Source organism: Pleurodeles waltl, chromosome 9, assembly GCF_031143425.1.
Source record: "Pleurodeles waltl isolate 20211129_DDA chromosome 9, aPleWal1.hap1.20221129, whole genome shotgun sequence".
Taxonomy (NCBI): domain Eukaryota; kingdom Metazoa; phylum Chordata; class Amphibia; order Caudata; family Salamandridae; genus Pleurodeles; species Pleurodeles waltl.
This window is the reverse complement of record NC_090448.1, coordinates 325806312-325824079: the sequence shown is the minus strand read 5'-3', so window position 1 is coordinate 325824079 and position 17768 is coordinate 325806312. Positions and strand designations below refer to the sequence as shown.

The 17768-nt window shown below is 43.0% G+C and overlaps 1 protein-coding gene across 1 annotated transcript in view; it reads right to left on the bottom strand.

Moving 5' to 3' along the window:
- Window positions 1–479: 479 nt before the first annotated feature.
- Window positions 480–17768, bottom strand: part of LOC138258617 (E3 ubiquitin/ISG15 ligase TRIM25-like) — a 47820-nt gene continuing 30531 nt past the window's right edge. The window contains exon 2 of the mRNA XM_069205962.1: window positions 480–2579. Coding sequence (XP_069062063.1) covers window positions 886–2571 — 1686 coding nt within the window. The 5' untranslated portion in view covers window positions 2572–2579 and the 3' untranslated portion in view covers window positions 480–885. The remainder of the gene's footprint in view (window positions 2580–17768) is intronic.

Here is a 17768-nt window from a genome sequence, read left to right as displayed (position 1 = left end):
AAACATTGCCAAAGCCAATAGTTCTCATAGGCGAGGCCTGTTGGTTTTTCCAATGCTGGTTTCAAAAGGTTTAACTATAAAGAGCTTTATTTATTCTGCCACATCAACAATTCGATAGAGTGCATTACACCCACATTTATTGAAAAAATTGACTTTGCCACAGTATCTCCCAAACTCAATATACTATTTGATGTGGGATTCCAATCCCCCCCCCTCCCCCAACACAAGGTAAGCACACAAAAACTCAGATTATTTCAAATAGAAATGCCTACCCAATGTCAGCCCTTCAGATTTTAGAAATAGGTGCAGGGTTGACAAATAAGCTAATGCTATTCTCAGACCCAAAATCTTTACTTCAACAAAGAATCCACTTTTTTATTTCTTTTGCTTTTATAAGAAAAAACATTTACAATAGAAAGAAGTTGAAGCATTACATGTTTGTTTTATTCGAAATATTTAAATTAACTGTCATTGAAAATTAGTTTGCAATGATTTTCATTAATCGTACAATAAATACATATAACGTAGCTGCATTAACACACAGCCGTTTTACCACTACTTGTTTTTGCTGACTTTCGGCAAATACAAGCGTAACAGACATTCTGAGGACCTAAGACCCCTTGAAATGTTTGGTTGAGTATCTGGTGGAGCATCTAAGGAAAGTGTCATCTGAGGCCAGATCTTCTGAAGTGTTTTTTCAATTCACTATGTGATTTTACATGGAATACAGAATATGAGAGTGGAGTTGGAGGTAAACTATGAAATGCAGTGGGGGAATGATGAAAATATGAGATAGGACAACCCAGTGCTCTAAGATTTTAAATGACGGCAAAATACATTCAAGCTGGCTCCCAAGGTGACATCAAGATGGCTCTTAAGATGACATCAAGATGGCAAGCTCTTAATTTTAATCCATGCCCCCTTGTCCACAAAGAAAGCTGGGTGGAGAACATCAGTGAAGTCATCAGTGAAGGTGTACATGTGTACAACTGAATCAGAAATGCTGTAAAAGGACAACTCACCAGCATCACAATTCAGGTGAATGCCCAGTAGGCTAGGACATGCTCTCTTTACTGCCCAGCACTGAGAATCATGCAACGCAGTCAAACATCCATTATTCCATTGCAGGCACCAGGACTCCGCATTCCATCCGAGTGCAGAGCCTTTTCCTGAACGCTTAATGCTGGGATAGGCCACTCCGACAGCCCACTGGCCTGTGTCACTGGTTTCAACTTCCCAGTAGTATTGGCCAAAGTGAGAAAAGATCTTGCAGCTTAAAACCTGAGGGTGTTCAGTAAACTGCTGACGGGTGACTATAAACTCACGTTTTACTGTGGAGTGTGAGGCAGTTTTCAGATCACTAGACACAGCCAAGCCAGTCTTCGCAGCAGCCGTAGACACATCCAGGACCAGGTCAGTAGTGCCCTGGATATTAAAACCTCTATTGGACTTCAATTGAGGTAGCATTTCCAAACAATTATTTAGTGTAGTTTGCAAGGTAACCAGACACAACTTCTTAACCAAATTCTGATCATGCTGTGGTGAATTTTCCTGGTTGCAATCCTCAGCATCATTAAATTGTATTTTGTCTTCACTGCTTATGTTAGAGAAATCACCATCTTTAAAGCTGCTCCCCCCATTGTCTTTCATATCATAAGCATTGAATTGCTGCAGCAAAGCCAGAGGATCCTGGACAGTGCTGAGTTCCATAAGCTGCAGAATTTTCTCTGTAAACACAGCTTGGTCATTCTCCAACTCCTGGATATCAGTGGTCATCTGGAGCACAGTTCTGGCCTCCTCTGCATCAATCTTCTCTAGTACTTGCTGCTCCCGGATTGTCAGCTGCCTGCGGATGTCTGAGAAAAGAGCAGAGGCGTTGGCTTTCAGACAAGTCATTTCTTTGCTGAAGTCCCTTGCGCTTACGAGGAGCTGGTCAATACGTTGTTTGGTGTCTTCTCTCCACACACTCAGTTTCTGGATGGTTGCCCTCATCATAGATTTCTTCTTATCAGAAGCTTCAGACAACAGGCGGATCGTATGATTTCTGTGCTGTCCCAGTAGGCAGCAAGACACGCAGAGGTAGTCATTTTCATCAGCACAATAATAACTCAGGAGCTCCCCGTGGGCAGTGCATCGCCTGCTTTCAAGAGGGGTGGCAGGATCAGCAAGGACGTGAGCAGCTCTTTCATTGTGTTTCCTCAAGTGCTTTTCACAAAGAAGCATTTCACACTGCAGGCATAGCTTCATAGCCTGCGACTGGAAGCCAAGGCAGTAAGTGCAAGAAAGTGCAGGATCCGTCTCTTTCTTGACTCGTGTATAGCGGTAAAAGTTCACCATGTTGCACAGCTTCCAGTTCCTCCTCAGGTGAGGCCGTTTGTGGTAGGTTTTGCTGCAATCGGGGCAGCGAAACAAGTTAGACGGTTCTTCATGATCCCAGGTGTTCCGGATGCAGCTCTTGCAAAAGTTGTGTCCACAACTTAACATCACTGGATCCTGGTAAACTGTGAGACAAATGGAGCAGTTCAGTTCCCCTCCAAGATCTGCACAGGACATTCTTTGAGAAGTGGCCATTCCGCAAACTGTAGAAAGAGACAGGTGGATTTTCGTTAAACAATTGGTGGAAGATGGAAGTTGATTCAAAAAGTGGTGCTACAGCTATTTTTATTTCAATATCAATTATGCCAAATTGCAATCTGAAATAAACAGCCATGTCCTGCACTCCTAACCAATTTACAGTCTCTATCCTGGTCAGGAACTTAAAATTATTATTCTTAAGTCACTGAAAAACATGATAACCTAGGAGAACTCACTTTAAATTTTCACCAGATAGATCTTTGGCCATCCTACATGCGATCAGAATGCTTTGAACTAACAGTGAAGAGGCACCTTTCAGAAAGCTTACCAGAGACAAGGTAAGATTTTTTTCCCAAAAAAAGAGGGCGGGGGTATGGCCATACCCGACCCCAAATTAACGGGGACAAAGTTGTTCTGCCCACCGATACGCAGATGGGACAATTACCCCCAATCCACTCCCGGGGGAGGCAGAAAGCCTACTAGATGCAAGGGAATTAAAACAATATATATAAATATATATATAAATAAGGTTTCATTTTTAATCTAGAGACTGAGGGGGAACGTTGGGTGGTAGGAAATTTGTGCCGGTGCAATGATCCAACACAGAAATGTGGGGAAAATGTAATTTATGTTTTTTTAGCTAAATTTGAGGATTGCAGAGGATTCTGGGTAAGAAAACACTGGGAGAATCCACGCAAGTCACACCTCCCTGGACTCCCTCTGGTGTCTAGTTTTCAGAAATGTCTGGGTTTGGTAGGGTTCCCTAGATGGCTGCTGAGCCCAGGACCAAAAACGCAGGTGCCCCCTCCCCCAACACAAAAACTGGTAGTTTTTGTATTTGATCATTCTGATGTGTCCACGTAATGTTTTGTGGCATTTCCTGTCGTGGGCACTAGGCCTACCCACACAAATGAGGTACCATTTTTATTGGGAGACTTGGGGGGAACGCAGGGTGGAAGGAAATTTGTGGATCCTCTCAGAGTCCAGAACTTTCTGTCACCGAAATATGAGCAAAAAGTGTTTTTTTGCCAAATTTTGAGGTTTGCAAAGGATTCTGGGTAACAGAACCTGGTGAGAGCCCCACAAGTCACCCTATCCTGGATTCCCCTAGGTATCTAATTTTGAAAAATGCACAGATTTGGTAGGTTTCCCTAGGTGCCGGCTGAGCTAGAGGCCAAAATCCATAGCTAGCCACTTTCCAAAAAACACGTCAGATTTCAATGTAAAAATGTTATGTGTCTATGTTGCATTTCCTGATGCAGGCATTAGGCCTACCCACGCAAGTGAGGTACCATTTTTTTTTTTTTTTTTTTTTTTAAATCGGGAGACTTGGAGGAACACAGAATACAAGAACAAGTGTTATTGCCCCTTGTCTTTCGCTTCATTTTTTCCTTCCAAATGTAAGACAATGTTAAAAAAAGACAATAATTTGAGAAATACCCTGTAATTCACATGCTAGTATGGGGACCCCAAAATTCAGAGATGTGCTAATAACCACTCCTTCTCAACACCTTATCTTGTGCCCATTTTGGAAAAAAACAAAGGTTTCCTTGATACCTATTTTTCACTCTTTATAGTTCACCAAATGAATTGCTGTATGCAATGAAAACCCATTGCAAGGTGCAGCTCCTTTATTGGCTCTGGGTACCTCGATGAGCCTACAAGCCCTATATATCCCCACAACCAGAAGACTCCAGCAGACTAAAGGTATATTGTTTTTGAAAATCTGACATCGCATGAAAAAGTGACAGTGTAAAACGTGGAGAGAAATGGCAGTTTTTTCACCTCAATTTCAATAGTTTTTATTTCTGCTGTTATTTTCTGTAGGTAAACCTTGTAGGACCTACACAAATGACCCCTTGCTGAATTCTGAATGTTGTCTACTTTTCAGAAATGTTTAGCTGTCCAGGATCCAGCATTTGTTTCATACCCATTTCTGCCACTAACTGGAAGGAGGCTAAAAGCACACACAAAAAAAAAAAAAAAAAAAAAAAAAAAAGTACAAAACTGTGTATGTTCCAGTAAAATGTTGCAACTACGTTGAAAAATAAGCTGGGAAGATGGTGATTGTAGCACCGCAAACCCTTTGTTGATGCCATTTTCAGGGGAAAAAATAAATAAAAAAAAGCCTTCTTCTGCAGCCCTTTTTTCCCCCATTTTCTGGAGAAAAAAAAACAAACGTAATTTTTGCTGTATTTTGGCTAATTTCTTGGTCTCCTCCAACAGAACTCACAAACTTTGGGTACCTCTAGAATCACTAGGATGTTTAAAAAAATAAATAAAAAAAAAGACACAAGTTTGGTGTGGGTAGCTTATGTGGACAAAAAGGTATGAGGGCCTAAGTGCTAACTGCCCCAAATAGCCAAAAAAAGGGCTGGCACCTTAGGGGTAAAAGGCCTGGCAGCGAAGGGGTTAACAACCTTACCATCAAACATGAACATTTGTAAGGTCGATATCTGCTCTGTGCTAAAGAACTAGTATGTAATGGAATACTTGGCACCGAATAGGGATTTAAATTAAAAAAAAAAAAGTCACAGAGTGCCTAAAAGAAGCAGCAGCCAATAGACAGTGGACAGGAGGTGGATTAAAACATTGCATGTGTGACCATACTTTTACGATATAAAATAGGGTCTCAAGCATCCCAATGGAGGTGGAATGATACACACATTCAATTGAAAGATGGCAAAATCAAAGGCGCTCCTGTGAGGTAAACCAAGATCACATTGACTATACCTTAAACCAATGGCTTAAGAGTCTTGAGCCAAAGAAACCAGTCACTGAAGGCACCCTGTAAGGAAATGCCTCCTTGGCATGGTTACCCCCTGACTTTTTGCCTTTGCTGATGCTATGTTTTGATTTGAAAGTGTTGCTGAGGCCTGCTAACCAGGCCCCAGCACCAGTGTTCTTTCCCTAACCTGTACTTTTGTTTTACACAATTGGCACACCCTGGCATCCAGGTAAGTCCCTTGTAACTGGTACCAAGGGCCCTGATGCCAGGGAAGGTCTCTAAGGGCTGCAGGATAGCTTATGCCACCCTGGGGACCCCTCACTCAGCACAGACACACTGCTTGCCAGCTTGTGTGTGCTGGGGAGGACAAAACGAGTAAGTCGACATGGCACTCCCCTCAGGGTGCCATGCCAACCTCACACTGCCTATGCAGTATAGATAAGTCACCCCTCTAGCAGGCCTTACAGCCCTAAGGCAGGGTGCACTATACCATAGGTGAGGGCACCAGTGCATGAGCACTGTGCCCCTACAGTGTCTAAGCCAAACCTTAGACATTGTAAGTGCAGGGTAGCCATAAGAGTATATGGTCTGGGAGTCTGTCATGCACGAACTCCACAGCGCCATAATGGCTACACTGAAAACTGGGAAGTTTGGTATCAAACTTCTCAGCACAATAAATGCACACTGATGCCAGTGTACATTTTATTGTGAAATACACCCCAGAGGGCACCTTAGAGGTGCCCCCTGAAACCTTAACCAACTACCCGTGTAGGCTGACTGGTTTTAGCAGCCTGCCACACTCGAGACATGTTGCTGGCCACATGGGGAGAGTGCCTTTGTCACTCTGTGACCAGTAACAAAGCCTGCACTGGGTGGAGATGCTATCACCTCCCCCAGGCAGGAGCTGTAACACCTGGCGGTGAGCCTCAAAGGCTCACCCCCTTTGTTCCAGCACCACAGGGCACTCCAGCTAGTGGAGTTGCCCGCCCCCTCCGGCCACGGCCCCACTTTTGGCAGCAAGGCCGGAGGAATTAATGAGAAAAACAAGGAGGAGTCACTGGCCAGTCAGGACAGCCCCTAAGATGTCCTGAGCTGAAGTGACTAACTTTTAGAAATCCTCCATCTTACAGATGGAGGATTCCCTCAATAGGGATAGGAATGTGACCCCCTCCCCTTGGGAGGAGGCACAAAGAGGGTGTACCCACCCTCAGGGCTAGTAGCCATTGGCTACTAACCCCCCAGACCTAAACACGCCCTTAAATTTTGTATTTAAGGGCTTCCCTGAACCCAAGAATTTAGATTCCTGCAACTTACAGAAGAGGACTGCTGAGATGAAAAACCCTGCAGAGAAGAAGAAGACACCAACTGCTTTGGCCCCAGCCCTACCGGCCTGTCTCCCTCCTTCAGAAGAAACCTGCTCCAGCGACGCTTTCCCTGGGACCAGCGACCTCTGAATCCTCTGAGGACTGCCCTGCTTCCAAGAGACCAAGAAACTCCCGAGAACAGCGGCTCTGTTCCACAAAGACTGCAACTTTGTATCCAGAGGAGCAGATTTAAAGACCCCTGCAATCCCAGCAAGAAGCGCGAGACTTGCAACACTGCACCCGGCGACCCCGACTCGACTGGTGGAGAACCAACACCTCAGGGAGGACCCTCCGGCGAGTAACCAAAGTTGTCCCCCCTGAGCCCCCACAGCGACGCCTGCAGAGGGAATCCCGAGGCTCCCCCTGACCGCGACTGCCTGACTCTGAAATCCCGACGCCTGGAAAAGACCCTGCACCCGCAGCCCCCAGGACCTGAAGGATCGGAACTCCAGTGCAGGAGTGACCCCCAGGAGGCCCTCTACCTTGCCCACGTGGTGGCTACCCCGAGGAGCCCCCCCCTTGCCTGCCTGCACCGCTGAAGAGACCCCTTGGTCTCCCATTGAAATCCATTGGAAACCCGACACTTGTTTGCACACTGCACCCGGCCGCCCCGCGCTGCTGAGGGTGTACTTCCTGTGTGGACTTGTGTCCCCCCGGTGCCCTACAAAACCCCCCTGGTCTGCCCTCCGAAGACGCGGGTACTTACCTGCTGGCAGACTGGAACCGGGGCACCCCCTTCTCTCCATTGAAGCCTATGCGTTTTGGGCACCACTTTGAACTCTGCACCTGACCGGCCCTGAGCTGCTGGTGTGTTGACTTTGGGGTTGCTCTGAACCCCCAACGGTGGGCTACCTTGGACCCCAATATGAACCCCGTAGGTGGTTTACTTACCTGCAAGAACTAACATTACTTTACCTCCCCCAGGAACTGTGAAAATTGCACTGTGTCCACTTTTAAAACAGCTAAATGTGTTTTATGTAAAAAGTATATATGCTATTGTGATTGTTCAAAGTTCCTAGAGTACTTACCTGCAATACCTTTCAAATTAGATATTACATGTAGAATTTGAACCTGTGGTTCTTAAAATAAACTAAGAAAAGATATTTTTCTATAACAAAAACCTATTGGCCTGGAATTGTTTGAGTGTGTGTTCCTTATTTATTGCCTGTGTGTATGTACAACAAATGCTTAACACTACTCCTTTGATAAGCCTACTGCTCGACCACACTACCACAAAATAGAGCATTAGTATTATCTCTTTTTGCCACTATCTTACCTCTAAGGGGAACCCTTGGACTCTGTGCATACTATTCCTTACTTTGAAATAGTGCATACAGAGCCAACTTCCTACACACCCGTTAAGCGACACCCATTTTACACATGTGAGGGTGGAGACACTGTCTTCTGAGGCACCACAGATGCATCCAAACTACCCCCCTGGATATAGATAAAGTTATATAAAAAAAAAAAGCCATTAACGCACAAGCAATTAGTAGATCATCCAAATAAATGTAAATACAGATTTAGGGATATATTCACAGTAGAATTAATTATAACTAATACTATGATTGCACTGAATATAAGCAAAGTTTACAAGTCATGATTCGCTTGTTTGTGTCTTCTCCATCAGAAACATTCCTCTGTGCAAGTGGTAGATGGGCTGCCTGCCAATGTACAGTGAACAATTGTGCATCTCTGGTGGTTGTGGAGTTAGAGAGCAATTGGTAACAACCTGCCATGTGAATGTCAGTCTTTGCATAGTTGCAGTCTCACCAGATGTGTGAACTCCTAGCCTGGAATCCATTTTGGGTCCATGCCTCTGCCTGGGACCAGATGGATGTCAGAATAGGAGGCCAGAGGAGAGATGCATTGGGATGTTGATATGGTTTCCTGTAGGCTCCATTGTGTGATCTATTTTAGTATTAACTAATGTGCATTTAAATATTCGTGTTAATATTGTATAAATTACATTGCTTAACTCTATAAAACCTCTGCTGGTTAGTGCAACCACCCCTTCACTTTTTTACACCCACTCTTGTTTTAGCTACTGGTGAACGGCAGTGGCCCAGCATACAGAGAGAGAGAACACTTTCCAGTTCGCCTCGAGGGTGGGCCACGCACTACCAGGCCCAGATACCTTCGCAGCAGGATGCCACTGATACAGACTTTAGCGCCCAGAAGCGCATATAGCGTGGCAGCACTTCTCGCTGTGCAGGACGCAGCCGGGCACATGCCCGGGCCTAGACAGGCCCGTCAGAGGCTTGGCTGGGCCCACTCTCTTTCAAAGAGATTTTCTTGACCTGTTGAGCTGTTGGCTATTTTGTTGTGGGCATCTTCATCCCACTCCCCCCCCTTGGGAAGTTTGGACAATATGGGGAAAAGGAAAGTTATCACTGGCCCCACCTCTACTCTGCAAACCCATCCTCGGTTCTCTACTGATAATTTTTTAGTGCGTGCTGTGGACTTGGTGTCAAATGAAATCAAGTTGGCGGAACGTTGTCTTTCTCTACTGGTGGAGGACATTGAATTCATGCCCCTTAATAAGCCATCAAGTGCCACTGTTACATGTGATATTGGTTCTGCTGGAACTACTTCGCATGGCATTTCTCCTGTGGTCTCTGTCACTCAAACCCCGTGTTTGGAATCAGGTGGCGCTGTTATGGGCGATCCAGGGGTGGAAGAAGGTCTGGCTATAGCTGACTGTTCTGGTGTCTTAGGTGGCCCTATGGACTCTGGCTCATTACTGAAAAAGCAAAGGAGGGCCTTAAAACCTAAGCCAACTTGACCCTCGAAGCTCCCAAAATATGAAACCCCCATTAGTCCGGTGCCATTGCACCCACCAAATGTTGATTCCTGGGCAATGATGAAGACTTGGTTTAATGACTTGGACTCCATGTTGAAACACATACATAGCCGATTAGCCTCACTAGAATGTAGCTTGGGCAATTTAATGTCTGTGGTAGGGAAGGGACCCTTTCAACTACAGTCAGTAGCAACCCAGTCATTGTTTTCCGATTGGTCCCCTTCCAAGGTAGTGGCCCATGGCCCCAGCTATTCACCCTATGTAGCTGCTCAGAGCCTCTCTTCCAGCTTAAAGAATGGGGTAGAGATGATGGTCCAGTAATCAGTTAGCCATCATTTCTGTTAACTCCCACCCACAGGACCCAATTCCTCAAACTTCTAATAAGATGTCACATCCTGCTAGCCACAGTTGGTAAAGAACCCCAGTTTCCGTTCCAGGTCATCTATTTGCCCCCAGCTCCATGCCCCTATGTGATTATCTTAAATAATGTGCCTAGGTTTCAGGGTATCATCAATTAAATTACTTCAGCTCCTAAAAGTAGTTTTTTGGTTAAAACCAAATGTATGCTGTAAGTGGGATATTTTTAAAGAGATTTTGTTTGTTCGACGGGTGGGAGGCATAGGTCCATTAAGGAGGCAACCTCTTGGCGACTCTGTGATTGTCAATTTTCGTGATCCTGGTTTTTGCTAGGGAAGTGTTAGCTCTTGCTAGAACGGACATGGTGAGATTTAAGCAGATCAGACTATTACTGTTTTTTTTTTTTTTTTAAATAAACATCTAGCCCCTCTTGGTGTTGCAGATATCACTGTAAATCAAGTTCCTTATCCTGCTTCAGCGCCAGGTATGGTGAACCGCCCTGCCCCTACTCTTTCCCAACTTAGTAATAGATAACTCTGCTTTGAACGAACTGGAAGATGTTGATGACAACCATTTTCAACTTCTATTAATGTGCCTAGTGGAGTTGCTTGTGGGGGGTGAACAGGCATTAGAGGGGTGCATTACTGTTATGCTGACTAGGTCTGAGACTAGTTTCTCTGGAAACTCCCCTGGGGAGGTGATGATTTTGTCATCTGGTTTGCAACATTCCATTAGTCAGCTGGAATGTAGCTGGTTTGCCTTAAAACTAGAGGTTGAGGGCTGGCGGTTGTTCATATCAAACTTTGATATTGTTTTCATGCAAGACCTGGGCTGTATCGGAATTCATTCTTGATGGGTATACTAGCTTCAGCAATTTTGCCAGCCCCTCACCCTCAGGGCGTGCTAAATGGGGTTTGGTGGCATGGTTTCAGGTTAACATTGGGTGCAGAATTCTACCGGTAGTAATAGATACGGGTGGGATTCAGGTGTTTGAGGTTAGCTGGGGGGGGGACGCAAGCTAAGAATTTTATGGTGAATTACTAGAATAATGATTTTGTTTCTAATAATAATTCTACTTTTGAAGACCTTCCTCTAGCTATTAGCTCTCTGGATGATAGCGCCCACGCAAAAGGTGAGTCATTCAATTTACTACTGGCAGGGGATTTTAACACCAAACTGGGACATAGATCCCTTCAAATAGACTCCCCTTTTGATACTGTCAGTTGTGAAGTGGATCAAGCAGGTTTTAACCCAAAAGGGCAGCATTTATATGCCTTCCTTATCTCACATGATTTGGTCAGACCTACTTTTAGCACAGAGGACATGGTGGCTCCAACTTTCATTGGGCGGGAGTGTATCTCAGCCATCGACTGTTTGTTTTTTGGAACCTCTTAGCTTTGATCTATGGGACTGTAGTGTGGTTCTAAAAATTCTGGACCCATGTAATTTACTTTGCCACAGCAGTACGATTTTAGTATCAAAAGACCGATAATGACTAGTACACTAAGCATGAGCATTTTCGCTCAATTCCAGCAGCGTTTTCACCTCGAAATCGCCATTTTCGTCCTGCACTCGTGGCTCCCATTTTATACACGGCAGCCATTTTTAAAAGTTGCCCTCACATAGGCTTATAATACAGTCAGATTTGATTCCAAGGACACGTACACCTTGATTGACTTTTCTCTGACCTGGGCAAGCTGGAACCATTGCCTCAGGCCAAACCTGTTTGGTCAGTCCCTCTCCCAGTGGCCGAATCAGATAGCATCAAGGCACACCATGCCATAAAACCCTTATTATCGCTCACACACCGTGCCTAATCTTGCTCACACCTGCACCTGCTCTTTTCTTCTTCTTACTTTACGAGGGGGAGGTGCCCGTTTTTATTGGGGGTCCACACTTATCTGATGTAAAATACTAGGCCTTGCCGGGTAATTTATTATGGGTTGGATGACATGAAATATGAGGTTTCATCATGACACTGTTTTTTCCTTTGTAGTGAAAACATGTGAATGACCAACCAAAATGTCAAGAATGTTTGCCTGAAGCTTAAAAAACTGTATATAAGGAAACCTGACTTTGCATTTAAACACAGTCTCCTGAGAACATACAAACCGTGCTGTTGTACTTCTAGGACGCTTGTTACTTGGTTGCAGCCAATAAATTCGATCTTTGACTTCACCTAGAAGACTCTGAGTTTCTGTGGTCTGAATCAGGAAAGTACCCGAGGTCTTTGGGTGTACCCTGGCACCACTGGGTTACCGGATCAGTACCGGTTCTGAAAAACCCAGTACCTCAGTTGGCGCCCAACGTGGGGCGATACCAGCGGTACCGGTCCAAGCCGGAGGTCCGTGAGGAGCTTCGTGTGAAAATACTGGAGGAAGGCCGCCACTTCATCAACCCCTGCATGTCGACGTGGTCCGAAAGTCTTTGCTGCGAGGTTCCCCGCTTCCCGACGGCTACGAAGGACTGCTGCCCTGGCTATCGCCCTGATTTGGACCCTTGATGTTTGGTAGAGCGAAACGATAAGACGAGTCTTCTGGTGACGTCATCGATATTTTCAGTTAAGTATAAGTAGAGCGTCTCCCAGTCCTTAGTTGGACACTTGGTTTGGTCCTTAGTTGGACATTTGGTTTGGTATCCCTTCGGGATCACTTTGATTTGGAACTTGCAAGTACCAAAGCCGAAGGACTCGTGTATTCACGAGACTATCGTAAACGATAATCCTTTGAAGTTTGAAGCTAGACTAGTGAGCGAAGATGCCTGGTCTTAGCAGACTTGGAAATTTGTTTTGTCTTGGTTGTAAAAGGGACTCCCGGTTGGAGGACTCATGTCCGGTTCCTCCGATTGGAACTCCAACCTATGAACTATATGTGAAGCACGGAGTGGGCCCCATCACGTTTAATAAAGTATGGGTCCGCTATTCTTGGAAATAAATGTCTGTGAGGCTGTTTTTGCAGTTTTTTGGAACACTATTAAGAAAAGTTTTCTTTTCTCTTGTAAATATGACTTACAACTAGGATCTGCAAACGGTTCTGTAAGTAAATTGCGACGGCGCTATTTATGAAAAATGGCTAAAGCGCGCTGTATTGTGTGTCCTGAGTGTTTTCTGTTTATATCTGAAATGAGCTCAATGTGTGTTTGTGGGTCTTCTTGATGTTTTTAGTTTGTTAAGTAAAATGTTGGTTAATTAATATTAAGTAGAAACTTAGAAAAAATCCAGAAATGAACCATGTGATGTGCTAACATAGCTATATGTTGCTCTTTAATTTATAGAATGAGCAATTGTGCACATATACAAAACTGCCGTTAAATGCTTAATAAATTAGAAAACACATTCAATAGATATAAATAGGGCCCCAAAAAAAAAACGAAATTATCTATTTTTGCAAAAAAATAAATAAATTTACAGCATTTTTCTTAGATGCATTGTATTAGATGTTCACAGGCAAACTTTTCAGCTGCAGTATATTTGATAGGAATGTTCAATTCAGCCAGCACTTTCCCAGTTAAGCACGGGTGGAATTTTGCATAACCTTCCTTTTAAATGAAAGTGGCGCAAAAATGTGACGCATTTCAAGTTAGGCTTATGCGCTTAGGCTTGTGAGTTAATGTATCCCAAATAATAGGCAAGGGATGCAGCTTGCTTTTATATGTGGAATTATCACAAAAAAAAGAATAATTGGTTTAAAAATTTTTTTTTAAATTAATTATGGAAAAATTATTTAAAAAATAAGTGCCTTTCAAAATCGTTTTTTAATATTTATAAAGCTTAATACCTATACTATGACCTCCTAGCATTAAAATTTAATTTAAGTTATGTTGCACCGCTAAAATGACATTTGTATGTGCAATTTTCCCTTGGCGCAGGAGCAAACAAGCTCATTTCTATAAAGTATAAGTTAATATTTTCAATGGCTGACTCATGGATTGTGTAATAGACATTCTGGTAATGCATATTATGCAAGAAAATTGTAGGATATTGATTTTTAATGCCTAAAATATCAAAGTCAATTTTGGGCAAAAGCACTGTTTAAACTGCATTTTCTTTCATTCAGAGTACTTTTTAAAGTGTCTCAGGCTTCAGTAAATGCATACATTTAGGTTTGATATATATTTGCAGGTTGTGCCTTCTTATGATTCAATGAGTCAATGTGCCAGTACAAAGGCTTGTTTTAATATCGAGGTTGAAGGTTCTAACTTCAGCTGGGCCTACTGAGACGTTCATTCATTTGAGGTTGATGAAATATGTACCATTGCATGGGATTGCAACAAGCATTTATTCTAACAACTGGTATGTGTGTTATTAAGGTTTGTGAATTATTCACAGTAAATGTAGTTTAATAATCTGGAAATAGAGATAATTTTTTTTAGCGCCTAAAAAGGAATTTTTTTTTTTTTTTTTAAATAGAGTGAATTATTGTAGGTTAGAAGGAAAACAGGAAGGCCTACTGTCTTTGACAGATTCAGAGTGGCAGAAGCTAGGAGAGCTACAGAGGCTGGCTCAAGTCACGCTAGGAGGCTGTCATGTTGACACTTGTGACCTTTTAAATTAGGGCCTTGTCTCTGTGAAATGCAGAATGACCATACGGGCCTCTAAAAGTGGGATTTCCGGTTTCTAAAGAAGAACATCAATACAATTAAAGAACTTAATTCCAAAGGGAAAATATAAAAAAAGGGGTTTCTTCGAAAGTCGCAGCGCGTGGAACAGAACAGAGAGAGAAATACAGAGTGCGGTGGAGACAGCGGCCGTTGGGGAGTCTCCCTCCCGGTTTATCTTCAATAAATCTTGTTTCCAGTACCCCGGTGAGCTTCCTCTAATCTTTTCAGGGTTTCTTCGAAAGTCCCAACATCATGTTAAATGCTCTGCAGAACTGATACATTTGTGTCTCCGCTCTAAAAAAATAAAATGATGCCTGCTAGTTGCTTTTATTTGACAGAAAACGAAGTGTTGCATTAATTCTTAGACAGAAAATAAGATGCAGCCCTTTTCTAAAATTTTTAAGGCTACATGCCTTAATGAGAACGATTTACCAATTAAGACTTATTTTTCACAGTGGAAATTGTAGGTGCCAAATTAATATGGAGTGTCAGTGTAACAATTTTTACTTTTAGAAAGGTAAAACTAAGGTGGCTTGATGTTGCGAAGTAATTGACAAGAGGGTAACAGTTAAGTAATGGAAATTTATTTTCGTGTATTTGGTCCTATCATGAATTGTTCTTGCTGGTCCTGTATGTTAGAAGAGAAACAGTAAAGTTATATTTGACAGCAGATTTCCATTGCCTGGTGATCTACTGTCAAAAGGAGGGTAAGGATTTTAAACCTGACAAATTAAACAGGCCCAAATATTGGGTTTTGGGCTGCAGGTTTACAGTGCATAAAGTACATGACATGGTGTTGTGTGTCACCGCTTATTCACACATGCTATTGTTTTGTCTATGCTTTTTGTGCTTGATACACAGCAAGTATATCTGATAGCTTGACGTTTTGTGCGTTTTTATTATTTTTTATTTGTTTTTTTTGCATGTTTGTTGCTGCTTTTGATACTATTACAAGCTCCCCTGTGTTGTGAGGGGATGGTCATGACGATGCCCATCGCTACGCAACAGTTGGTTGAACTTGTTCTGGTTACTAAATTCCACAGATAATGATATTTCATGCTGTGAACATAAGAGACAACACTTCACCAGTGCATGTCTATTTGGCTATAATGGTATTGAAGGAAAATAAAAAGAGATATACAGGATCAAAGTGTGTCACCTGCAGTTAGTCACGTTACTGCCCCTTCCCTTAAAGGAACAGGCAGCCCTACATTTATGTAGCCTTGATTGGACCTAAGGATGAAATTATAGATCTGTGACTCAAGGTGGCCTAATTTCTATATTACATTAGTTAATGATGTTCTGTTTCCTAAGTAGCATATGGCTTTTGTTCCTTAAAAGAAAACCAGGTTTTCATTTTTTCCTGAAGAAGGAACTAAAACATTAGCTAGGAGTACCGTATATGGTGTAGTCACCAACGGTAGAGTTAAAATTTGTGTAACTTTGGCCTTTGTGTATTACCCGTACTCTCGGTGTTGTGTCACATGCCTGACTATCACCCAAATAATTTTTTTGTTCTTCCTATAGATTTTTTCTTTTGTTACTTCCCCTGACCAATGTCGCATCATGCTTAGTTATTGAGATTTTAGCTATGTCCTAGTCCCATTTCTCTTTTTCAAATTCCTTTCACCAGTCAGACCTTTTATTATTATTGATGTATTGTTCAGGTTCACATTTCCAGACTGCAGTGATGTACCAGGGACCCCCATGTTATGTATAATTCCCTTTGGTATGACCAGACTGGTTTTCAAGAATTTGCCTTAGGCCTGCTTCAATGTTTTCCAGCCTGACTGTCAGGGTAGCGATAGACTGGTTAACTGACTCAATATTATAGTAAGACAAGTTTTCCATCTCAATAGGAGATATCTTATGTTTACCTTTTTGAACATGACGAATTTTCAATGTCTATTTTAATTTGGTTTTCGGTTCCCTTCTGTTCCTGCTACTTTAATTTTTGGTGGGATCAGATGTGTCCTAATCATGCAAATATCAGGACCCTCTAGTTCTTGTCTTTTTGTTTGCACATTTGACTATTAGCCTGTGTATTGCATAGTGCACCTGATGCACAGTTTTTAAAGGAAGGTTTCTACATGTCCCTGATAATCGGTATCATGTGATTTCTCTATTGAGATGTTCTAAGATAAGGAGGAACACCTAGACTTAATCATTGAGGAAAATATGTGTTTACCCCATTAGACCATGCCACTGTGTGAGGAAATCCATTCAGATAGAATTCTCATGTAGCTATAGATGGCAGAGAATAATGGAGAGAACCCAATGAAAGATGCTAGAGACCCTGTTTTGCCCTTCTGCCTTTGTCTTTGTATTTTATGCCCATGGTGTATGGCTACTCCTTTGAAGATTGCAGACCACCTGCTTGCAGTCCCCTTGTTAAAAACCATGAACTGTTTTTGTACTAAATTGAAGGGAACTAACAACTGTGGCACATTTCCTACGTCACTAGATTCTGCGGGTATCAAGTCATAATAACCTGCAGGACATTGATTTAAGCCTAATTCCCACCAGTGACAGCTACAGATGAAAGACGGACGTTTTGGCCCTACAGTCTCAGCACCCAGAAAGTAGCAAAGCTGGACAGCGATCGCCAGCGCATGGTATCGTACTTGCTCCATCAGACGGCGTTGGACATCACAAAACCAAAGTTTCAGTGTAAAAGAGCTAAAGAGAAGGATTCCTGTTGTTGATGGCAGAGCTGTTTTGAGGTTTCATTTCTCTACCTGTCATGTGCTGGTAACCTCTGACAGTGTGCAATCCCTTAAGCCCCTTGGCCTGAGTTTTGGCCACACACCCCCTTTTCTTTGCTCCAACGGAAGAAGGGCAGTGCACCGGAGATTTCAAGTTTGGAAAAAGGCACTATATTGTGGTGCCCATGAAAGAGCAGCTTGAGCGTCCTCTGACACTAAATAATGAGTGTTGGAGTCTGAAACTGCTGCTGAGCTTGAGCTATTTCCCAATTAATGGTGCTTGGGTATGCACGAGATGATTTGTGCCCTTGATCAATGAAGAGCACATTGTTTGTAGTGTCTGCCACAGAGGAGAGACACTGGTGCATTGCTTTAAGACATTGAGACTTTCGAGTGAGCTGTGGGTGTTTGCCAGGAGGGCACTCCAACTAAGCAGTACTTTTCTCACGAAGAGGCCTGAATTGAGAGGCCCATGCGAAAGAAAACAACAAAAGAAAATTTGATGGACAATAGAAGCCTGCCAGAGAGGCTTTTTGAACGGACTCTGGGCATAGTTGGTTTCACAAGAGCTTTCCGTGTGATTGTATAGACTAGGTGTTAGGAGACTGATTGTTTTGCTGGCATTGTTTTTAAGTACT